At 48.5% G+C, this 24673-nt stretch overlaps 1 protein-coding gene across 1 annotated transcript in view; it reads left to right on the top strand.

Annotated features, from left to right (window-relative positions):
• The window catches only part of LOC146866449 (transmembrane protease serine 11C-like), a 430518-nt gene that overhangs the window by 145535 nt on the left and 260310 nt on the right, over positions 1-24673 (top strand). The window contains exon 5 of the mRNA XM_085636517.1: positions 24598-24665. Coding sequence (XP_085492643.1) covers positions 24598-24665 — 68 coding nt within the window. The remainder of the gene's footprint in view (positions 1-24597; positions 24666-24673) is intronic.

Here is a 24673-nt window from a genome sequence, read left to right as displayed (position 1 = left end):
TTAAATAATTTACCAAACAAACTCCAACAAGCAATCAACTACCTCACGGAGGATGAAAGCAACGTTATCAAGCCGGCGGACAAGGGGGAAGCCACCGTGATCCTTGACATCGACAACTACGAACAGGAATGCCTCAGACAACTTATCAGTACTCAATACTACAAGAAGCTGGACACTAACCCCACGGAACACCTCCAAACAAAAATCAGGATTATGGTAAATGAGGCTGCCACCGAGATCTCCCCCCCCAAGATGCAGCATTCTTTGTCAACAGTGATCCCAAGACACCGTACTTTTATCTTCTTCCCAAAATTCATAAGGGCATTGTCCCTCCACCAGGACGCCCCATCGTATCTGGTATCATCGGCTCATTAGTTGTGGAGTGGTGTGGCTCACTGGTTAGAGGCAGCAGACCCTGAAGCAGAGGACGGTCCGGGACCAGGGTTCAATTCCCGACGCGGCAGGGTCGTGGACCAGGGTCAGCGGACTCGATAATTCTCGCCTCGGTGCCTACTCTAACCAGGGATCACACTCGGCAACTCTGGGCATTAGCTTGCCTCATCTCCACAACGGCCCCCCACATTCGCCGGGGATGCCTGGTTTCACCTTGGAGATACCCAGCAGGGACCATCTCACAGGGATAGCCAGGACGGGTTCCCCAGCGGTCTACAGCGCCAGGACGCCTCAGGGCAGCAGTGCGCTTTACAAGACACATACATTTACATTTACATTACTTGAACCACTCAGTCAATTCTGTGACTTCTTTCTACGCCCTCTAGTCCAGGCCATGCCTGTCTACCTAAAAGACACACGTGAAGTCCTGAACTTGATCCAGGAAATCAATGAAGAGAATACCAGAGCTATCAACCTCCTCATTACACTCGATGTAGAAGCCCTCTACACCAATATCCCTCAGGATGCCACCATTGAGGTAGTAGGGAACCTTTTGAATGAGGTAGACCTTCCTACGAACAAACCGGCTGACTTCATCCTGGCATGCATCACCATTGCACTCAAAAACAAATTTTTCATGTACAGGACCACTACTTATCATCAGGTACAAGGTACCTCTATGGGTAGCACCTTCGCGTCCAGTCTGGCGGGGCTGTACATGTCACGCTTTGAGACTTCTTACATCTTTACGGACACAAACCCGTTCCAGGAAAATCTCATTACATGGACGAGATACATAGATGACATCCTCATCTTATGGAATGGTACCGGAGAAACCTGCACAAAGTTCCACGACTGGATCAATCTGTCTCAACCCCCACTTACATTTTACGATGACAGCATCCAATATGGCCACTCCCTTCCTGGATCTACTCATTACCCTTGAGAATGGTCAACTACACACAAAGACATTTAAGCCCTCTGATTGAAATAGACTCCTGAGCTTCAAGAGTTACCATCCCAAGGCACTCCGGGAGAATCTACCCTACGGCCAGTTCCTCAGGATCCGGAGAAACTGCAGCGAAGTTCGGGATTTTGATGAACAAGCCGAATCTCTTAGCAGGAACCTACATAAAAGATACTACCCAGCAGAGGTTGTCCGCAAGGCCGGAAAACGTGCCAGGAATAAGAACCGCCAGGGTCTTCTGAAAACCAGGCAACACCCAACGAGCGAAGCCATTACCTGTGTAACCACCTTCACGCCTCTGTCAAATAAGATAAAACAAACTATCAAACATAACTGGAGAATTCTCAACACAGGACCAATGGACATTGAGCAACCATGATTCGCATTCAAGCGGACGGCCAACTTACGTGACCAACTGGTTTACACTCGGCCACAGGCTAAGAAGAATCCTCAGGACAACACACTGTGGAACCTACCCCCTGTGTCAGGACACTACCCATGCGGGTCATGCAGTGCATGCCCCACGACCAAACACACAAGGACACTTCAGATTGAGGACTTTTCGTATGAACAACGTGCACACACAAATTGCAACACCAAGAATTGTGTATACATAATCACGTGCCTTTGTCAACTGAGATACGTTGGCATGACCACGAAACCAATCAAGGTCAGGATGAGTGAACACAGGAGCACGATCCGCCGGGGTCGCACATCAACAAAGATGACAAACCATTTAATCGAAAAAGGACATTCATGTGAGGAGATGGAGTGGACAATCCTGGAGACAAACCAGATATGGAACAACACCACACTCCTGAGACGTGAGCAACGCTGGGTCCATCGCTTACTCACCCACATACGTGGTCTCAACGATGAGATACCGTGGGTTGAACTTTAATAATAAACAAATGCCTAGAACTGCTATAACACAAATTCATAGATAACCCCCCTCCCCTTCCCATACTTTTATGGGAGGGTGAACATCAATTACAACCACAAGCACAGAAATAGATGTGTAGTACTGCACCACACATCCCCCAAAAAATCAGAATGTGTGAACAGACTGTCCCAGTCTGTACTATATATGCCATACACACAGCCACATGACATTGCACTGTACCCTGCAGATTCTATTGTCTGGGACTGCAGGGAGCATATTCCTTACACAGTGAATTTAGTCAACATTATTTGCGAAATAATTTTGCCTTATATGTCACCATTATGAGTGAGAACACTCCCGCTGATTGAGGCACATCTCTGCCCAACCCAACCCTCCAGTTATAGTGTGAGTGGCGATGACACCTCATTTACAAAAACCTTAATTGGCACTGACTACACAGCACGCTATACCCTTTAAATTAAGCGCGCGTGAGATACATGCGCATTTGCACCATCGTTGGGGAAGACGTCCGGCATCTCGCACATGCGTGGACACAAACACTACACTCCCAGACATGCGCAGTATAACGATCCATGAAGCAGTACCCAGAAGGGGAAACTGCCCGCACAAGTGCATGAAGCAGTATATCTAGACCTGCTTGTCATCTGCCCCTACAACATTCGGGCCGGCGCCAGGTGGGGTAGGTGCTGAGAGGCAACTTTTTACCAGAAACATGTGAGTAAATCCGAGCAGATTGTCTGCACAACGCTATTGATGGTACTGAGGCCCAAACGTGTTTTAAATTGATGTTTAATTGACTTACTCGTGCCCTTCTTCTACAACTCTAGCCTCTGAAGCTAAGGGGATTACCGACGCCGAAGCCCATGGAGTAACTCTCCATGTGACTTTAGGTGAGGGTTGTGTTCTCCTTTTGGTAACTACACGCGGTATTGCCACCATTACGTGATGGAGATTTCCTTACCAGTCTGGTTGAGATCCTTGTGTGCATACCATGGTTCTCACCTACATACCATTGGGCAGCACACCGCATCAGCACACTGGGTAAGGGCGACTCGAACAAGTTCTGGCCATAGGTAATTATCCTTCACTAAGGCTTACAAACCTGGGCCCTTCATTCATGGCACGGCCCGGGGCATGGAGGCTGTCCAGAGTACCTAGAGTACCCTTGTGTTCGCCTACTCTGGGGCACACACCGGGGGCCAGCATAATGTATACTCTTGGATTGCCTCCAATCCTGAGGATGATCACCACGGTGAAGCCGGTTTCAACCTTTTGTCGCCCCTGCAAATGTCTGCATCTGATGCTCTCTATGCAGGCAGACGCCATATCTTATGAGTCATAATTGATGTGTGTCTCTTGTGTCTCTTTTGCATTTATTCTTTATTTCTAGGTCACCTTTAGGAGCAGATCCATTAGATGTAGCTGAGCTGTAGTTTTTACAGCACGTGCTCGCTCCGTTTACACTGGGGGCTAGTATACCCCTAGCACATGCACATTTCACTGCAAACGTCACTATTTATTATTGGCCCTGATGAAGCGCCAAGGATCGCAATGACCATTTAGGCACGAAACATGTTGACCTGACCGTTCTAGTTACCAGGGGTACATTACTGCCCATAGGCGTAACACAGAACCTTTTGGTTTTTTTAATATGACGAGGGAGCAAACACTATTAAAGACTTTCTTCTCCGGTATCCCATAGCCATTTTTATTTTTAGTCTATTATTCACACACACCTCCACTGTGCACATAGGACCTTTTCCACACACCCGCATTCATCTTACGGCTGTTCTCTCAAAATATCTCCGCCAAAGTGACCCTTTGGGAGACCCGTAGGGCATTGCACCGCCGGCCCCACGAGGAGCAAAGGCCCAGTGATGAAGCATGACATCCTTCGGGGTGTGTGAGGGCAACAAGAGACAAGACTTGTCTCCCCTTCCTTGCAAAGAGGGTCCTAGACCTAGATCTATTCTTTCCCACTTTCCACTGTCCTCCTAACCCACATGTGAGAGTGACGTTGTAGCACCCACACCGGCGGAACAGTGACCCCCACTTAAGAGACTGCCCACCACTCCTCCCCAGCTCAGGACAACCCCGCCCTGCCCCGCCGGCAACTAGAACTGAGCCTGTACATACAAATAAAATGATAATAACATTGTGTTATTTTCATTTTATTTTTCCTTTTTGAACTGCTCACAGAGTACTGTGATGACGCTCGTCCACCATAGCGGAGGAGCCGCCTCTAGTGAAGTATGGAAGCAGGATTCAATCACAGCATTGACTTGTGCAGTCATGTCCAGTTTGCTGTTGATGATTATTCTGAGGTTCCTGACAAGGATTCTGGGTGTGGGTCTGAATTTGGAGTCCCATAGAAATGGTAGGAGTTTACTTCAGCCAAGAAAAGGGATAATTCCCTTTCCAGGATGGGAAGGGGAAGGGCTGGGATTTAGGGGCAGGGCATTTTCCATGAGGAAAAATATTTTACACATGCAGAAAAAAAGGTTTACATTTGCACAGGGAACCCTGTGTTGAATTCTCTGCCATAGAACACTCCCCACAGTGCCAGTAGTATGCCAGTAGAAATGTCACATGACCTTCCAAAAAGTACACCAGGAAACTTATGCTTGGCCCAGCTTTCAAGGTGTACTTCTGTGAATGTTTGTGATATTCAGAAATAATGACCGGGCAGAGGTGGAATATTGCCCTGTCATTTTCATACATTGTGAATCAGGCCTGTTATGTTAACTAAGACCATTTGAACAGCTGCGGCCTCTCCAGGTAAGAGCAGTGGGTTGGTGGAACAGTCTTGGGGGACTTTTCAAGAGACAACCACAAGGGAAAATTCATTATTTATTTAATTTTCCCTTGTGGTCGTCTCTAAAAATACCCCCCTCCTCCCCAGCCGGCCCCCCGCCCCCACCGCTCTTATATGCACCAGCCGCGTCTGGATTTGAATGAGCTGAAACAGACACCTTTCCACTGACATATTGTCTACTACTACTCATAAGGCATATTTGAAAGTAATTCCTAGAGACTGTAAAGGTTTAGGAACTGTACTTTTAAGCATAATGTAGCACAGAAAAGTACTAAAATGTATCAAAGATTCCAGCCGGGAAGCCCGCATGTGCCAACAGTAACCGCACATGATGACCCGATGACATAAATCACCTCAATGTATTGGTATGCATTCCAATGAATATGAACGTACCCTTTTACTTTAAGAAATCATTATTGCTTTTAGTAAGGTAGCTGTCAAGGTGGGAAGAACACATTTGCAAAAAACACACTTTAAAAATGCGAGAGCAATTCTTAAAATGAATACATTCTTTCCCTATTTTATTTGAATGGCCCCTTTAAATTGATCAATGGTAGCCAAGATGGTGGTTGCTTTATTCTGAACTCCCACTCGGTTCGCGGTCTGACTTGTATTTTGATGGTACTGGCATGTGGGGCGGAGCTCCTGGACTGCAGCAGAGCTACCAGGTCTGAGGGGCAGGCGGCATGGGACTGTGTTGGCATCGCGAGGGAGCCTGAGCCGGTTGCAGTACAGGCATGTTACTTGACACTGGTGGCAAGATGGCAGCCTGCGGCTCAGTCTTGACTGCACATCTGAAGTTTCAGGCCCCAACCTAGCAGAGAGGATCACCAGTGGCATCTGCCTGACACCTGAGTCCTTGGAGGGGGACCAGGCTGCTGCATTGTGGCTGCTACTTTGAGCCAAGAGGGGAACAGCTTGAGGGCCGACTTGATAGCTCAGTCGCCACCCATTAGACCGTGTGGCAAGGCCAGTGGACACCTACATCCCCCGACTTGGCAGAGAAGACCACCGATGATCGCTACCTGTCTCCTGGGCCCTAGCAGACCTCTCAGCATGAGGATTGTGCCGTGAAGAGAATGGCTAAGGAGGTGAGCTATTGTCTGGGACTGAATGCCTCACATTTACTCAGCCACTATCTGGGTAATCATCCCCGATGGGTCCAGAGCCCACCTAGACACACTGGGTTGGCCCAGGACTTAGTGGAGCTGGATTGTTGGGGTGAATCAGGGGCACACTTGAGCTGGGACCAGTGGCTTCTCATCGGGGGTCATCGTTTGTGCCCTTCTTCCAACGATGGGCCTCGGCTTCTCCCGCCTCCCGCAACAGGACTTTGGCGGGGCAGGCAGGCCAGGATCTACACCACCCATAGCCTACACAGGCCCCTCAAGTCGACACCATCAAATGGCATGCTGAGGGTAGAACCCCAGGGTGTGAGACCTGCTTACCACTGGGAGTATCGGCTGTAGCTGGCCCCCTTTTTGTGGATCCTGGGGCCTAGGCTGCTTGTGCAGTCCGCACTAAGATTACAGCGGGCAGGCAGGCCAGGCACTGCACCGCCCGCGGTTGCACAGAACCCACATCCTGAAATCGTCACACCGTCCCAATGGACCAAGATGGGACGCGACAAGCCCCCGGCTCCCCCAGCTCAAACAACAATTTATACATTTACAACGCCGGCCGGAGGGCAGAGTGGGGCCTGTGGAGAGGTACCCCTGGACAGTGGTCGTCCAGGAGGTAGGGACACCACCATGATCCTACAGGTGATCAAGGAGTCATGCACTGCCCTTGAGTCTAAGATTGAGAAGGTCCAAGTGGACGTAGCTCTACTGTGTCAAGATCTACTAAATACCACAACTAGAGTTTCTGAACCGCAAGGGCATATCTCCAAGATGGAGGACGAGGTCTGAGACCTTAAAACTAAGGTGACCATCCTAATCACGACTTCGAAAACTCTCTCTGACCGGGCTGAGAATGCTGAAAACTGGGCCCAGAGGAGTAACCTTCGCTTTGTTGTATTTCCTGAGGAGGTGGAAGAGTCGACACAAGAGTTGTTCCTGAAGCAGTGGGTGAGATCATGGATTGACATTGACCTCTTGTCAGCCTGCTTTCATGCGGAAAGAGTGAACAGGTTGCAGGCCCAAAGACCCCATGTGGGGGCCCACCCCAAACAATGAATTGGTCAAATCTTAATTGTTGGGATAGGGATGCTATCCTGCGAGGAGCGGGGGTGAAAGGACAATTATGTACCGGGCCAGTCATGTGATATTTCCAGAATACCATCGTCAAGTTCAAACCCAACAGAAAATTGTACGAACAAGTAAAACAAAAACTTAACGTTATGGGACTACAATATATTCTTCTATTCCCAGCAAGGCTGAGAGTGGTTCACGAAGGCAAATTACATTTTTTGATAGCCCGTGGGGACCTTGGAATGCCTAACAGAGTGGATGCACTTGTCGGCCGCTGCCATGGCCGGACCACATGGGCTCGGGCGGCCCAGTGGCGGTTGGGTTTGGCCAGAAGGGTCCTAAGAATAGGAAATGATTCTGCAAAGGGCCCTGGGGCAACTTGGAGACACCAGATACTTTGGACTCGGAGAGGGAGGAGACTACCATAAAAACCCTACCAGAGACTGGGACCGTTTGTGGGGGTTACACCCCCAACAGAGACAGATCATTAATTGCCCTGTGAGGAGCGGCTACACTGGCTGTATCAAATTTCTGCACACCAAAGCCACTGTATCCTGATTATAGCCCTTGACAGCCGGTAAGCCATGGGGGTGACCCAGAAGAAAGGTTTTGTTACTGCCTAGTTCCGAGTGGAGATTCATGTTAGGTCAAAAGCTGCTTCTACTGGGAGCAAGTGTAGGGTGAGGCGATTTGGAGGGATAGGGAACTGGTTGAATTGTTATGTTGTTTGCTTAGTTTTTAGTTTTCAGGACACACATCACGCTGCACACGCCTTGCACAGCCCTCAAAACCTTAGATTCACATTGCAGAGACCCAAGATGAATGGAACTGACCAATGTTTGTTGGGGTCCACCAACCCTGCCTCCCATGACCCCACATGTGTCTTTTTGTATAGACCACCATGAAAAGTTGTATAGCAATGACGTGGAACATTAACAACCTCCTCAACAGTATCAAGAGAGGAGCTGTTCTGCAATTCCTACACTGCTACGTCCACCAGATTGTAATGCCCCAAGAAACTCACCCTTTGGGGACTAATTGCTCTTTCCTAACACAAATTGGTTACAGTAAGGTATATCAGGTTAGATTTAACTGTGGATCCAGGGGAGTGGCAATCATGCTTCACAAATCTCTGCTGATGGTAATCTCTCGGGTCACCTGAGATTGTCTTGGGAGATATGTGTTACTGGAAGCTCGCTTGATGGAACCCTATATAACTTATTAAGTGTCTATGTCCCCCCACAATTGAGTGCCTCCACACTGATGACACTCAGAGACCTTATATTTTTCCTCCCCCTGAGCAGGATGCTTATAGGGGGAGACTTTAACGATATTCTGGGCCTCCTTGATTCCTTGCACACCCCCTGGAGCCGAGGCCAGAGAGGGGAAGGTATTGGCCAACTGGGCATTGGCCCTTGGGTTCTGTGACACATGGAGGGTATGGAACACCAAAGCTAGCTGTGGAATACACATAAGTTTGGCAGGGCCTGGCTCCTTATCTTGTATTAACCCCTTTTTGTTACCAGCTCCAGACTTCCTTCACACACAAGGCACTTGTATTTCAGACCACGCATCGGTTTTGCTCCAGGCGGTAGATTGCAGAGGGGAGGGGGAAAAACAGATTTTGCGTTTTAACACCTGGTTTCTCCAAGACTGATTATTCGCCCTAACTTTGCAGGCTTAACTGAAGTTTTCCTGGGTGTCAATCAAGGAACAGTGGATTCAACAGGAACTCTCTGGGATGCGTGCAAAATTACTATGCACAGCAATACGCTCTCCTATATCAGGAGCCTCTCCTGTGAGACACATGCCTGAATCACACAGCTAGAAAGGTATATCCTAGCCCTTGAAAGTAGACCCCAGGGAAATTTAGCAGAACTGCTTGGCTGTCGACTGGCTGTAGAGAGGGTAACCCTGACACAATTATGCTTGGATGAAGCCCGTCAAACTGGTAAACTTCAGCTAGACGTATACATGAAGGGAGCGATAAATCTGGCAAGCTCCTTCACTGGCTTGCAACTAAAGAGCTGGAATCTAGAGTGGTGGCCATTATCATGAATATGTACATCAAAGCCATTGAGTAGGGCCATCGACCTAGCCACCTTCGTGGTATTGCTGAAACAGGATTAGCCGTCAGATCGGTGTTCTTCTTAGGGGCCTATCTCCCTCATAAATGCAGGAGTTAAGCTATTTGCAAAGATGCTGGTAAGACGGCTCCCCCATGTTCTGATTTGACTAGTTCACCCAGACCAGTGCGGCTTTATCCCCCACAATACCACAAGGCACTGCATCAGGATGGTTTCTCTTGCCCAGGAATGCCTCTGGTCTCTACACTGAGCCAAGGCACTAATGCTTCTCAACTTGGCAGGCAAGCGGGTCGTTTTCCCCCAGAGTTCACATCTGACGGGGCACGAGATAAGGTTGTATCCTTTTTCCCCTTCTCTTTGCCCTGGCTATTGAGCCCTTGGTGACCTAGATATGGTGCAATGCTCAATTCTGAGAGTTTGATTGGGGAATGGCCCTAGAAGATAGAATAGCACTCTATGAGAATGATGTCTTCCTATTTATGGTCTGCCCCGTGGAGACTGGATCCCACCTAACCTCTATTTTAGGCACCTTGGAGCCTGCATCAGGTTTGAAGGTGAAATGGTCTAAATTGCTAGTGGTGCCTCTGTGAGGAGACAGAGAAGATGAAATCTGGCATCCAGACCTCCCCATCAAACTCTTAAGCTTCCAATACCTGGGTATCCAAATAGCCTGGGAACCAGACCTGGCATAGAAACGTATTCGACGAGTTTGGCGCTAAACTCAAACATCCGCTGCCCGCCAGATTACGGGTTTTCTCATTGTCTGGTGGGTGGTCCTTTGGAGTTCCAGCAGTGGTGCCTTTGAAAAAGGCACTGCAATGGGAACACCGCAGCATGTTGCTGCACGGCATGGACTGTCAAGTCCATGCTGTACAGGAACTGGGTGTTCATGCAGAGAGAGGGGCACACCATGTGCCCCCTGTCTGCATCCCCATGGCCAGAGGGACCAGGGGGCCCTGTAGGGCTCCCTTAATTTCCTCACCGCAAGCAATTTAATGACGTGAACACCACCATGGGACTGCTGGCAGTGAGTAAACTCGTAATTTGCTTGGCGGGGCTGCAGCGGTACCGCCAAGCATATTGAGGCCTCACACCGCCGCTCCACAGCCAGGGATCACGGATCCCTGTCGGTTGCGGCGGTCCCATGGCGGTCCGATTGTTGAAGTTGTAAATCGGTGGTTTGACCTCCGGTGCGACGGGGACCGCCACACCACTGCGGGTCTGGCGGTCCCACGTTCCGACAAACTCATAGTCTAGCCCTTAGACCCCTAGTCTGTGCAGTTCAGAAGGAACTGGATAGTTGACCCTAGTTGCCACTCAACCTGTTGGTAGAGTAGTCCTATATAAAATGCTGACCCTTCTACACTTCTTAAATACCCACACAAAATTCCCCTTTTTCATCCAAAATCACGGGTTTGACGCCATTACATCTAAAATTTGTAAATGTATATGAGCCAGTAAGTCCCCCAGAATCTCTTTTGACAAATGTGTGAGATCCGCATTTGATGGAGGCCTGGCCATGGCCAGCATTTGTCTCTAACACTAAGCCGCACATACCCTGGTGGTGAATGGCTGGGCGCATAGAGGTTAGGTTGACCTGCCTTTAGAATGGAGGTCTGACTGATCGGTCTGGATAACCTCATGGGTATGCATATGGGACAAAAACCAAAGGAAATGATGGACGGTGTGTTGAACATTGCAAGCACTAACTCCCAGTCAACTGATCTGGGTTTAATCCATCACCGTTCTTTAGCCCACTCTGCCACCCCAGTTCAGACATGGCCATATGCAGATCAGTCTGACCCTGTGCCTCATGGGAACAGTCCAGCCCGAACTGCCAAGCCATGTCTTCCCTGGACCGGAAACAAGCTTCCTAGGACCGGTTTCTGGCATTTCAGCCGTCTTCTGCCAGACTTGCTTGAATCCAGTGGCAAAGTGAGCAAGGGACTCACGTCTGAGCATACCCTGCCAACTTATGGCGAACAAAGCAAAAACCAAAGGAAATGATGGACGGAGTGTTGAACATTGCAAGCACTCACCCCCAGTCAACTGATCTGGGTTTAATCCATCACCGTTCTTTAGCCCACTCTGCCACCCCAGTTCAGACATGGCCATATGCAAATCAGTCTGACCCTGTGCCTCATGGGAACAGTCCAGCCCGAACTGCCAAGCCATGTCTTCCCTGGACCGGAAACAAGCTTCCTAGGACCGGTTTCTGGCATTTCAGCCGTCTTCAGCCAGGCTTGCTTGAATCCAGTGGCAAAGTGAGCAAGGGACTCACGTCTGAGCATACCCTGGCAACTAATGGTGAACAAAGCAAAAACCAAAGGAAATGATGGACGGTGTGTTGAACATTGCAAGCACTAACTCCCAGTCAACTGATCTGGGTTTAATCCATCACTGTTCTTTAGCCCACTCTGCCACCCCAGTTCAGACATGGCCATAAGCAAATCAGTCTGACCCTGTGCCTCATGGGAACAGTCCAGCCCGAACTGCCAAGCTATGTCTTCCCTGGACCGGAAACAAGCTTCCTAGGACCGGTTTCTGGCATTTCAGCCCTCTTCAGCCAGGCTTGCATGAATCCAGTGGCAAAGTGAGCAAGGGACTCACGTCTGAGCATACCCTGCCAACTTATGGCGAACAAAGCAAGAACCAAAGGAAATGATGGACGGAGTGTTGAACATTGCAAGCACTCACCCCCAGTCAACTGATCTGGGTTTAATCCATCACCGTTCTTTAGCCCACTCTGCCACCCCAGTTCAGACATGGCCATATGCAAATCAGTCTGACCCTGTGCCTCATGGGAACAGTCCAGCCCGAACTGCCAAGCCATGTCTTCCCTGGACCGGAAACAAGCTTCCTAGGACCGGTTTCTGGCATTTCAGCCGTCTTCAGCCAGGCTTGCTTGAATCCAGTGGCAAAGTGAGCAAGGGACTCACGTCTGAGCATACCCTGGCAACTAATGGTGAACAAAGCAAAAACCAAAGGAAATGATGGACGGAGTGTTGAACATTGCAAGCACTCACCCCCAGTCAACTGATCTGGGTTTAATCCATCACCGTTCTTTAGCCCACTCTGCCACCCCAGTTCAGACATGGCCATATGCAAATCAGTCTGACCCTGTGCCTCATGGGAACAGTCCAGCCCGAACTGCCAAGCTATGTCTTCCCTGGACCGGAAACAAGCTTCCTAGGACCGGTTTCTGGCATTTCAGCCCTCTTCAGCCAGGCTTGCATGAATCCAGTGGCAAAGTGAGCAAGGGACTCACGTCTGAGCATACCCTGCCAACTTATGGCGAACAAAGCAAGAACCAAAGGAAATGATGGACGGAGTGTTGAACATTGCAAGCACTCACCCCCAGTCAACTGATCTGGGTTTAATCCATCACCGTTCTTTAGCCCACTCTGCCACCCCAGTTCAGACACGGCCATATGCAAATCAGTCTGACCCTGTGCCTCATGGGAACAGTCCAGCCCGAACTGCCACGCCATGTCTTCCCTGGACCGGAAACAAGCTTCCTAGGACCGGTTTCTGGCATTTCAGCCGTCTTCAGCCAGGCTTGCTTGAATCCAATGGCAAAGTGAGCAAGGGACTCACGTCCGAGCATACCCTGCCAACTTATGGCGAACAAAGCAAAAACCAAAGGAAATGATGGACGGAGTGTTGAACGTTGCAAGCACTCACCCCCAGTCAACTGATCTGGGTTTAATCCATCACCGTTCTTTAGCCCACTCTGCCACCCCAGTTCAGACATGGCCATATGCAAATCAGTCTGACCCTGTGCCTCATGGGAACAGTCCAGCCCGAACTGCCAAGCCATGTCTTCCCTGGACCGGAAACAAGCTTCCTAGGACCGGTTTCTAGCATTTCGTCCGTCTTCAGCCAGGCTTGCTTGAATCCAGTGGCAAAGTGAGCAAGAGACTCACGTCTGAGCATACCCTGCCAACTTATGGCGAACAAAGCAAAAACCAAAGGAAATGATGGACGGAGTGTTGAACATTGCAAGCCCTCACCCCCAGTCAACTGATCTGGGTTTAATCCATCACCGTTCTTTAGCCCACTCTGCCACCCCAGTTCAGACATGGCCATATGCAAATCAGTCTGACCCTGTGCCTCATAAGAACAGTCCAGCCCGAACTGCCAAGCCATGTCTTCCCTGGACCGGAAACAAGCTTCCTAGGACCGGTTTCTGGCATTTCAGCCGTCTTCAGCCAGGCTTGCTTGAATCCAGTGGCAAAGTGAGCAAGGGACTCACGTCTGAGCATACCCTGCCAACTTATGGCGAACAAAGCAAAAACCAAAGGAAATGATGGTCGGAGTGTTGAACGTTGCAAGCACTCACCCCCAGTCAACTGATCTGGGTTTAATCCATCACCGTTCTTTAGCCCACTCTGCCACCCCAGTTCAGACATGGCCATATGCAAATCAGTCTGACCCTGTGCCTCATGGGAACAGTCCAGCCCGAACTGCCAAGCCATGTCTTCCCTGGACCGGAAACATGCTTCCTAGGACCGGTTTCTGGCATTTCAGCCGTCTTCAGCTAGGCTTGCTTAAATCCAGTGGCAAAGTGAGCAAGGGACTCACGTCTGAGCATACCCTGCCAACTTATGGCGAACAAAGCAAAAACCAAAGGAAATGATGGACGGAGTGTTGAACGTTGCAAGCACTCACCCCCAGTCAACTGATCTGGGTTTAATCCATCACCGTTCTTTAGCCCACTCTGCCACCCCAGTTCAGACATGGCCATATTGTTGAAAATTGAAACAACGATGTGATTAAGCATTCACTAAAGACATGAATTCCCCTTTAGGACCGAGTTTCTTCCGTTATGTTGACTAAAGTCTGGACTCCATTTTGTATTGTCATGTCTCCACGTGCTCAGCACGAGAAGAGTCCTATCTTCGTGTTAGTTGCTCTTGCAATCTGCCTAGTAACAGTCTATAAATAGCTCCTTTGTCCGTCTGGCGCATGCCCAGACTTGACCACATCTGTTATCAGTTAGTCCTTACTTGACCATGTTTTCGCGGGCTCAAGGAGTGTGTCAACTCCGCCCACATATTGATTCTGTATTGAAAATGTCCATAAAAGGCAATATTCCTTGCTTCATGTTGTATCCACCCACTTATGAGCCCCTCTGTTGTGTATAAAAGGGGACCGTGTACGCAAGTTCTTTGTGCTACTCTATGCAATACTGAAGGGTGTTGTATGGATTGTAGGACCACCCTTAAGGGTTAATAAACTTTGTCTTTGTACTTTGCAGTTTCCGTGCCAACTTCCTTATAGATTCCATTTGCAGGAGAGCGAACCCTTGTGTCCTGCTGGCCTAGCTGGGGCCTGTATTCATCAATTGGCGCCCGTCACGTGGGGCTCATCGACGACTCGGATGCTCGAAGGACTGGTCGTGACGAAGGTGAGGAATTTGGCCGGGGATGTGATCACTGCCAGAGGCACTTTAGTCCTTGCATCCCGAGGTTTTCTTCCTTCCCTTCCGAGCTGACCATCTGGGTGGCGCCGGTCCTCGACTGAGACCTCTTCTGTCGGTCCTGCCGTGACAGCCGTTTGGGCGAATTTTGGAGCTTGGCAGTTGGAATCTGGACACTCTTGATTGGTAAGAACCGCTGTACGGTACTTGCTCCGAGTTTTTGAAGCCTGGGTTGGCTATTTGAGTTTGATTTGTGATGACCGGTCATATCTTGTATTGGTTATTGTGACAATATATGCGTTGCAACACATATAGGCAGGTAATGTGGAGATATTTCTCCGGAGCTGTGTAACTTTGAACGGCACAACGTTTAAGTGCCATTTTTGATAATACTGCATATTTTGCATTATTTTTGAGCATGCCTGCTTTTAGCGCACTCCGTAAGTGGTGCTGCTGCTTTGGAAACCGGTTAAACCTCGAGGAATCTGCTCCAGCTCCCCCAGAGGGGACTCCTAATAGGGATATGTATGTGAAGCATGGTCTTTCTTCCATAATGTACAGCACAGTATGGAGGAAATACACCAGAAAGGATCCTGAGTTACGATGGCCTTTGTATGGGTCGTTTGATATGTGTAAGATTGAGTATGTGGAACAGTGTATGTGTAAACGGCGTGCTCGTCAAGATATGTTTGAGTGTGTCCGGTTATGGGTAAAGGAAGTGCGTGAGCGAGAGAAACGTGAGAAAGCGCTGTTTGATAAAGAGCAACGGAAGAATGATCATGTGCGAGCACAGGAAGCGAAGCGTCGGGAGGAAAGAGAACAGACGGAGAGGCAAGAGAAAGAGCGCAGGTTGCAAGTCTCGGGTCAATATGCTGTTTGTCAACCACTTTATCCTGTCCTTAATAATCCTGACGATGATTTTTATTTATTAGATCGCTCTCCGCCCCCTTATGTTGGCGCGTCTGCCCCGAGGTCACAGGATTCTGGATCGGCTTCGGATAAGGTAGACACGCGGTCCATGTTATCGGTTGACCGAATGGGTGAGCTTCGGCAAGTTTCTTTTCGTGCACTCAAGGGCAAGTTATCCCTTGCTGAGTTGTTGAATTCTTGGGAGAAGTGGCAGGATAGAGAGAAGTTGTATTTTTTGGGCCACTTTTCTGATGAAGTGATTACTGCCTTCCGGAAATATTCCAACGTTTTTGAGCCTGATGATGTGGTATTAGATGCTAAAGCATTGCGTAATGGTGTTTTTTCTCCCTCTAAGGCGCCTGATGCGGTACGACGGCTGTTTGCATTACGGGACGCGGCGAGTGACCTTAAAGAGAGGGCGCGCCAAAAAGCAGAGGAGGAAAAGCAGTCGGATTCGCGTACCGGTGATGACCACTCACCCACCTCCCACTCAGATAAGAGCGAACTAGTGCATGCTAAACCAATGCGAGAGGCGGCACCCTTGTATGTTCCCCCTAAGGGAGCGGGAACTAGTGCGGACATTACCTCCGCTGATGCTAAGGGATATTTTGTGTACAATTGGGTTTATACTCCTTGGCATAGGGCTGATGTTATGGCATTAAAAAATGCATTGCCTGATCCCCGCAAGAATCCAGCGGCTTTTTACGAAGAAGTCGAGGGGGCCTTGAATTCTTGCACTATGACCTTAGCAGATATAGATCTGTTCTTTGGGCTTATTTTACCACCGGATATGTGGCGATCCGTGCGGAAGGTGGACGATGTTGCCGCTTTTAAGGCTCGGTGGTCTGAGCTTGAGGATGAGGATAGGGAGAGGAAGCCCGCGCAGAAACCACCTCAGATTATCTTAGATCTCCCTGCTGCTATTCTGACTAAGTTGAAAACAATCATTCCCCCTAAAAAGATTGACTGGAACATGTTAGCCTCGTGTAAGCAGAAAGTCGATGAATCAGTTGCAGATTTCTTTACGCGCTTTGAGGAGACGTTTCATGATTTTAGTGGTCAGTCACTTACGGATGATACGGGTCGACACCTCTTTGCTGATAAATATGTGGCGAATTTATTACCGGCAATAGCAGCCCGCCTAAAAGCGAGTGAAAGTTCTTGGTCCACCGCGTCCCCGACAGCCCTCCTGACTATAGCTCAGTATTATGAGCGTCAGGAGCAAGAAGCGAAGGGGCAGGAGGAGAAGAAATCGAAAGATTTAAAAACGAAGGTGATGTTAGCGCAAGTGTATGGTCCGCCCCGTCGGGGTGTCAATAGAGGAAGGGGAGGATTTTATGGTCCTCCCTCGGGCCGATCTGATTTAAATAGGAATCAATGTGCGTATTGTAAACAATCGGGACACTGGGCCAGAGATTGCCCGGTGTTGTATGCTTCGCGTCAGGGACATAATCAGGGTGGCCCGAGAGGTAGAGGGGGTTTCTCAAATTTTAGAGGAATTCTAACGATCACGCTCGTTTTGACTCTGCCGGGCAGCAACGAGATAGACCTAATGTCTTTGATCGACAAAACCAGTATCAAGTGTCAGGGACTGACCGCTCTGGGTACCATGATTCACAGCATGCATAGGAATGCGTTGGATGGGGGTTAGAATCAGTTGAGGTGCCGGTTGATCAGAAGGGTCCTTATGTATCAGCGGAGGTTTTGGGTTCTACTGATCAGTTCCTAGTAGATACAGGAGCGACTCGTAGCGCGCTGTCTAAACAATTGGTTCCGAGGGCTCCCCCATCTGGCTTAATGGTTACATCGGTAGGGTTTGACGGTACACTCTCCCGAAGTCCTCTTTCTCGACCCCTCACATTTCAGGTTGATTCTTTTTCTGCACCCTGTCCGTTTTTGCTTGCCCCGAACACGCCGGACAACATTATGGGTCTTGATATGCTAAAGCACTTCAGAGCTACGATCCGCTGCTCCCCTGCTGGAGTGCGGGTGATATTAAATGATAATTACCCTCGGTCTGAACGGATGTGTGTGGTTGCAGAGGATGCTGTGTTAGCGACCCTCCCTCGTACTTTGTGGGCCACTTCGGATACCGATGTGGGACAGATGGTGATTCCGCCTGTTCACATTAGTGTCCAGGAGGGGGCGGTGTTACCACGCCTTCCGCAGTATCGTATTTCCCAGGAGGGGGAGGAGGCTCTTATACAGATTGTGCAGGATTTGATTAAGGTGGGAGTAGTGGAGGAAGTTCCCTACAACGTCTGTAATAGTCCGATTCTACCCATTTTGAAAAAGGATACGGATGCCAAAGTTTATCGGTTTATAATTGATTTGAGAGAAGTAAACAAGATCGTGATACCTCAGTATCCAGTGGTTTCTGATATCACGACGTTGCTTACTTTGGTCCCGCCTACGGCGACCACGTTTTCAGTCATTGATTTGAAAAATGCTTTCTTTTCGATTCCTATTCATCCCGATAGCCGATACCTTTTTGGTTTCACTCTGAATAATAGGTCTTATCGATTTTGTAGAGTTCCTCAGGGCTACACAGAAAGCCCTAGCATTTACAGTCAAGCTTTGAAAAGACAATTGGACTCCTTTGTTCTGCCCGAGGGTGTCGCCCTCATTCAAGATGTCGATGACATCTTGTTGGCGGCTGACACTCCGGAGTTGTGTGAGAAGAGTACGTTATCCTTGCTTTCCTTTTTGGCATCCCACAATCACAAAGTATCTCGGAAGAAATTGCAGTTCTGTAGACCAAAGGTGACTTATCTGGGTCACCTTTTGTCTAAGGAGGGGCGTGCACTCACACCAGATCGTATCCAAGTAATTTTGGACACGCCAGCGCCTTCCACGCAGAAGGACGTGCGTGCATTTTTGGGTCTTGTTTCTTTTTGTAGGCAATGGATATTAGGGTTCTCACACATAGCCAAGCCATTATTAGCCCTTTTGACAAAAGACACTCCTATTCCGCTTCCTTGGTCAAATGAGTGTGACGCTGCTTTCCAGCAATTACGACAGGCCCTTTGTTCAGCACCAGTGTTAGGGACCCCTGATTATACAAAACCTTTTTCGCTGTATGTGCATGAGAAAGATGGATGTGCATTATCAGTTTTAGTGCAGATGCATGGCGACAAGCAGCGCCCTTGTGCATATTTTTCGGCTGTACTTGATCCTGTTGCCCGAGCATTGCCTGGTTGTTTTCGCTCGGTTGCGGCGACAGCTGTGTCAATACGCCAAAGCGAGGGAATTGTGTTATCTCATAAGCTGTTGGTATTAGTCCCCCATGCTGTTGATGCCCTGCTTAATCAGACAAAGACGCAGCATTTGACCAGTGCCCGTTTAACGGGATATGAGCTGACGCTTTTGGCTCCTCATATTACGTTAAAGAGGTGTGTAACGTTAAATCCGGCCACATTGTTGCCGTTCCCCGAGACTCAGTCTGAAGCACGGAAAGCACATGATTGTATTCTTGTGACTGAGGAACAAACAAAGGGTCGTATTGATCTCCAGGATACGCCCTTTCCAGATGTAGATGGAGAACTGTGGGTGGATGGATCATGCCTGAAGCTACCAGATGGTACGACTTCAGCAGCGTATGCAATTACCACATTGCAAACAATAGTGGAGACAGCACGCATACCACAGAAATCAGCTCAAGCAGCAGAACTGATAGCATTAACACGAGCATGTGAGCTCAGTACAGGATTGTGTGTGAATGTTTATACAGATAGCCGTTATGCCTTCGGAGTAGCGCACGATTTCGGCCTGCTCTGGAACGAGAGAGGGTTTCTAACGTCGCATGGAGTACAAATAATGCATGGAGAGTTAGTTCACAACCTTTTAACTGCATTGACATATCCGAGGAAAATTGCTATCATTAAATGCAGTGCCCATAAGAAAGTAGTTGATAAAGTTGGAGAAGGGAATGCGTTAGCAGACCGGGTGGCACGGGAGACTGCGATGCAGCCCGGTGCTACTGCCATGTATGTAGTGAAGTCGCAGGTAGAAAGATGGCACGACGTGAAGGGAGAAGTGCGGGAAATACAGAGGACCGCTTCTGATAAAGAACGGGAGCAATGGTCCAGTGAGGGAGAATTGGATGATGAGGGTTGTTGGAGAAATAAGCAGATGGATAGATGGAAGTTACCCACAGCTTTTGTACAACCTATGCTTCAGATGGCACATGGGCTAGCACATGTTGGAGCTTCCGCAATTGTAAAATTGCTTACCCAAGTCTGGGAGCATCCAGAGATTGCTAGCACGGCAAAGAGGGTGGTACAGACCTGTATGATTTGCCTGACGTACAACCCAGGAAAGGGTACTCGAACTCCAGCAGGAGGATTTGCGACACCTACTGCACCCTTTGAGGTTTTGCAGATGGATTACATCCAGCTTGAGCGCTGTAACAATTTGAAGTATGTTCTAGTAGTGGTATGTGCCTTTAGTAAATGGGTTGAGGCATACCCTACGAAAGACAATACTGCAATGACTACCGCCAAGATGCTATTGAAGGAGTTCTTCCCTCGATATGGCGTTTGTAGACTGCTGTGGAGTGATAACGGACCCCACTTTATAGCGGATGTTATAAAGTATGTTCTAAAGGGTCTGGGCATCACCCAGAAGTTTCACGCAGTGTTTCACCCTCAGTCTGCAGGACTAGTCGAGAAGTATAATGGTACACTGAAGCTCAAGATCGCTAAAATCCAAGCTTCGACGTCTTTGACTTGGCCAGATGCTTTACCGCTGGCATTATTGTCAATTAGATCGATACCGCACTCTCGAACCGGTCTTACACCGTACAAGATTGTTTTTGGACGCCCAATGAATATTTGGGGTCCGCCAAGACCGAACTGCCAAGCCATGTCTTCCCTGGACCGGAAACAAGCTTCCTAGGACCGGTTTCTGGCATTTCAGCCGTCTTCAGCCAGGCTTGCTTGAATCCAGTGGCAAAGTGAGCAAGGGACTCACGTCTGAGCATACCCTGCCAACTTATGCTGAACAAAGCAAAAACCAAAGGAAATGATGGACGGAGTGTTGAACATTGCAAGCACTCACCCCCAGCCAACTGATCTGGGTTTAATCCATCACCGTTCTTTAGCCCACTCTGCCACCCCAGTTCAGACATGGCCATATGCAAATCAGTCTTACCCTGTGCCTCATGGGAACAGTCCAGCCCGAACTGCCAAGCAATGTCTTCCCTGGACCGGAAACAAGCTTCCTATGACCGGTTTCTGGCATTTCAGCCGTCTTCAGACAGGCTTGCTTGAATCCAGTGGCAAAGTGAACAAGGGACTCACGTCTGAGCATACCCTGCCAACTTATGGCGAACAAAGCAAAAACCAAAGGAAATGATGGACGGAGTGTTGAACATTGCAAGCACTCACCCCCAGTCAACGGATCTGGGTTTAATCCATCACCGTTCTTTAGCCCACTCTGCCACCCCAGTTCAGACATGGTCATATGCAAATCAGTCTGACCCTGTGCCTCATGGGAACAGTCCAGCCCGAACTGCCAAGCCATGTCTTCCCTGGACCTGAAACAAGCTTCCTAGGACCGGTTTCTGGCATTTCAGCCGTCTTCAGCCAGGCTTGCTTGAATCCAGTGGCAAAGTGAGCAAGGGACTCACGTCTGAGCATACCCTGCCAACTTATGGCGAACAAAGCAAAAACCAAAGGAAATGATGGACGGCGTGTTGAACATTGCAAGCCCTCACCCCCAGTCAACTGATCTGGTTTTAATCCATCACCGTTCTTTAGCCCACTCTGCCACCCCAGTTCAGACACGGCCATATGCAAATCATTCTGACCCTGTGCCTCATGGGAACAGTCCAGCCCGAACTGCCAAGCCATGTCTTCCCTGGACCGAAAACAAGCTTCCTAGGACCGGTTTCTGGCATTTCAGCCCTCTTCAGCCAGGCTTGCATGAATCCAGTGGCAAAGTGAGCAAGGGACTCACGTCTGAGCATACCCTGCCAACTTATGGCGAACAAAGCAAAAACCAAAGGATATGATGGACGGAGTGTTGAAATTGCAAGCACTCACCCCCAGTCAACTGATCTGGGTTTATTCCATCACCGTTCTTTAGCCCACTCTGCCCCCCAGTTCAGACATGGCCATATGCAAATCAGTCTGACCCTGTGCCTCATGGGAACAGTCTAGCCCGAACTGCCAAGCCATGTCTTCCCTGGCCCAGAAACAAGCTTCCTAGGACCGGTTTCTGGCATTTCAGCCGTCATCAGCCAGGCTTGCTTGAATCCAGTGGCAAAGTGAGCAAGGGACTCACGTCTGAGCATACCCTGCCAACTTATGGCGAACAAAGCAAAAACCAAAGGAAATGATGGACGGAGTGTTGAACGTTGCAAGCACTCACCCCCAGTCAACTGATCTGGGTTTAATCCATCACCGTTCTTTAGCCCACTCTGCCACCCCAGTTCAGACATGGCCATATGCAAATCAGTCAGACCCTGTGCCTCATGGGAACAGTCCTGCCCGAACTGCCAAGCCATGTCTTCCCTGGACCGGAAACATGCTTCCTAGGACCGATTTCTGGCATTTCAGCCGTCTTCAGCCAGGCTTGCTTGAATCCAGTGGCAAAGTGAGCAAGGGACTCACGTCTGAGCATGCCCTGCCAACTTATGGCGAACAAAGCAAAAACCAAAGGAAATGATGGACGGAGTGTTGAACGTTGCAAGCACTCACCCCCAGTCAACTGATCTGGGTTTAATCCATCACCGTTCTTTAGGCCACTCTGCCACCCCAGTTCAGAGATGGCCATATGCAAATCAGTCTGACGCTGTGCCTCATGGGAACAGTCCAGCCCGAACTGCCAAGCCATGTCTTCCCTGGACCAGAAACAAGCTTTCTAGGACCGGTTTCTGGCATTTCAGCCGTCTTCAGCCAGGCTTGCTTGAATCCAGTGGCAAAGTGAGCAAGGGACTCACGTCTGAGCATACCCTGCCAACCTATGCATATGGGACACCAATACCCTGGGCCCTTCCAGAATTTACCAGGATAGTACTCCAAGCCTGGAGGGCATGATTGCACTAGTAGAAATGGGCCCGTAGGTAGATGATGAAACCCACGCTATGGACAGGTAGTTTGCTGAACCGTGTGTCACAGCTGGAAGGCTTTATGAATAGATGTGTCAAAACGGTGATGTGTGAGAGGGTGACCACGTGAAATCCTTCCTTCCCTTTCAAACTGAATTCTCTCTCCACAAATCTCAAGTCTTCTGCTATCTGCACCTCAGACACGCCCTAGCGGGCCATGGGGACGCCCATGCGCGCCACCGGATTACAACCCCTTGGAATGGCATAACTACTTCTGGGCTCATCAGATAGAGGGGCCATCGTAGAGGTGTACAGAGCCCTCAACAACTACTCATCCTGTAGACTATCAAATCTGATTATGCAGTGGAAGGGCTAGCTTGGTCCTTTGAATTCAAATTTCAGAGAGGCATGTATGGCACCACGTGGCCTGGCAATATCGACTAGATTACGCCCCATCCAACTGAACTACTTACACTGTACATACTTTACACCTAGACAGCTGTGGGAGGTGAAAAGACTTTCGGGACCCACCTGCACCAGATGCAGGGATGACAAGTGAGACTTCTTCCATATGGTGTGGGGGATGCCCTCCTACCTTGCAATACTGGCTCGTCATCTTCCGAACACTTTCAGAGGTCTGGCCCCAACAGAGTGGCATCTCCTAAAGTTGCCTTACTAGAGATACTGGATGATTTAGGAGGCTCCAGGGGCGAACGAATCCTGGTGGGACTGTGAATGCTATTACCAAAATGAGACATAGCAAAATATTGGAAGAAGCATACGGGTGCAGTTTTTGTATTTTTGTCAAAAAATCTATAAAATTTTCTTATACATTTTTTTTACCTACTCCTTCATTCTTAGGCAAGTTGACCTATTTTCATCACATTTTTTTCCTTTCTATTAGTAGTTTTTAATATATACATCCTATGTTTTGGAATTGTTCATGTCTGGACTATACGTTTTTCACCTCTTAACTATTACTTAATTGTTTTACACTGACCCTCTCTACCCATTATTTTCTATCAAAATTGCCTTGCGGTGGATCAGCTTCCAAAAGTGCGCCAAGGCCACATCTGGAACCCAGCATTCATTCACCTTAGTGAGTTACTGGTTGAACCTTAGTTCTGTGAAAATTGTGGTCTGTCACTCCTCTACACTTCACTCTTATTCTACATTCCTCTAGCAGAACATGCAGTCAAACTCGTAGGGAGTGGACGGAAAGAAAGAGATCCCAAACATCTGTTGTTATATTGTATTGCAAATGTAAATACCAATATTTCTTTAAATTAAGTGCTGGACATCTTTGAGGGGAAGATATCATTCATAATACAATACTGAGGTCAGTGTTCTCCTCAAATCCATCTTCCATTTGCCAGCTTTGAAAACAGGGTTGCACTGTTGGGAATGTGGAAAGGTAAAATCCTGAGCAGTATGATTTCCATGAGTGCTAGAACCATGATAATTAGAAAGCATATTCAGTGCCTCGGGAAGTTTCAAACTGGTATAAAATGACATACACATTTGAATAAAATTATTTATATATTCTGGGTAATATTTGTGATTACTATCGCTGTATTGCATTGAGTATATGATCATGATACAGGCAAGGTTTAAGTTTTCACACTTTTAACCGCTTAACTACAGCTTTGAATAGCTTAACTACAACTTGACAACAAGCTTTCGACTTAGCACCAGATAGTCAATCGGATAAAATAGGTACATAGTGAACAGCACTGATTGGCCAAGCACATTTTAATTTGGTAAAAGATGCAATACACATAGAAATTAATCATTGTCCATGTTTGCTTTTTTGCATTTTCTGTATTCTAAAAATGATCTTCTTGTTTTTTTTAACAGCTTAACACAACTTACAAGAATTCTGACTTAAAAAAGCAATACATCAAGTCACAAGTGGTCAAGCTAAGGTATGCCA

Source organism: Triturus cristatus, chromosome 2_1, assembly GCF_964204655.1.
Source record: "Triturus cristatus chromosome 2_1, aTriCri1.1, whole genome shotgun sequence".
In the NCBI taxonomy this organism is placed as follows: domain Eukaryota; kingdom Metazoa; phylum Chordata; class Amphibia; order Caudata; family Salamandridae; genus Triturus; species Triturus cristatus.
This window is presented reverse-complemented; position numbering and strand designations above follow the sequence as displayed.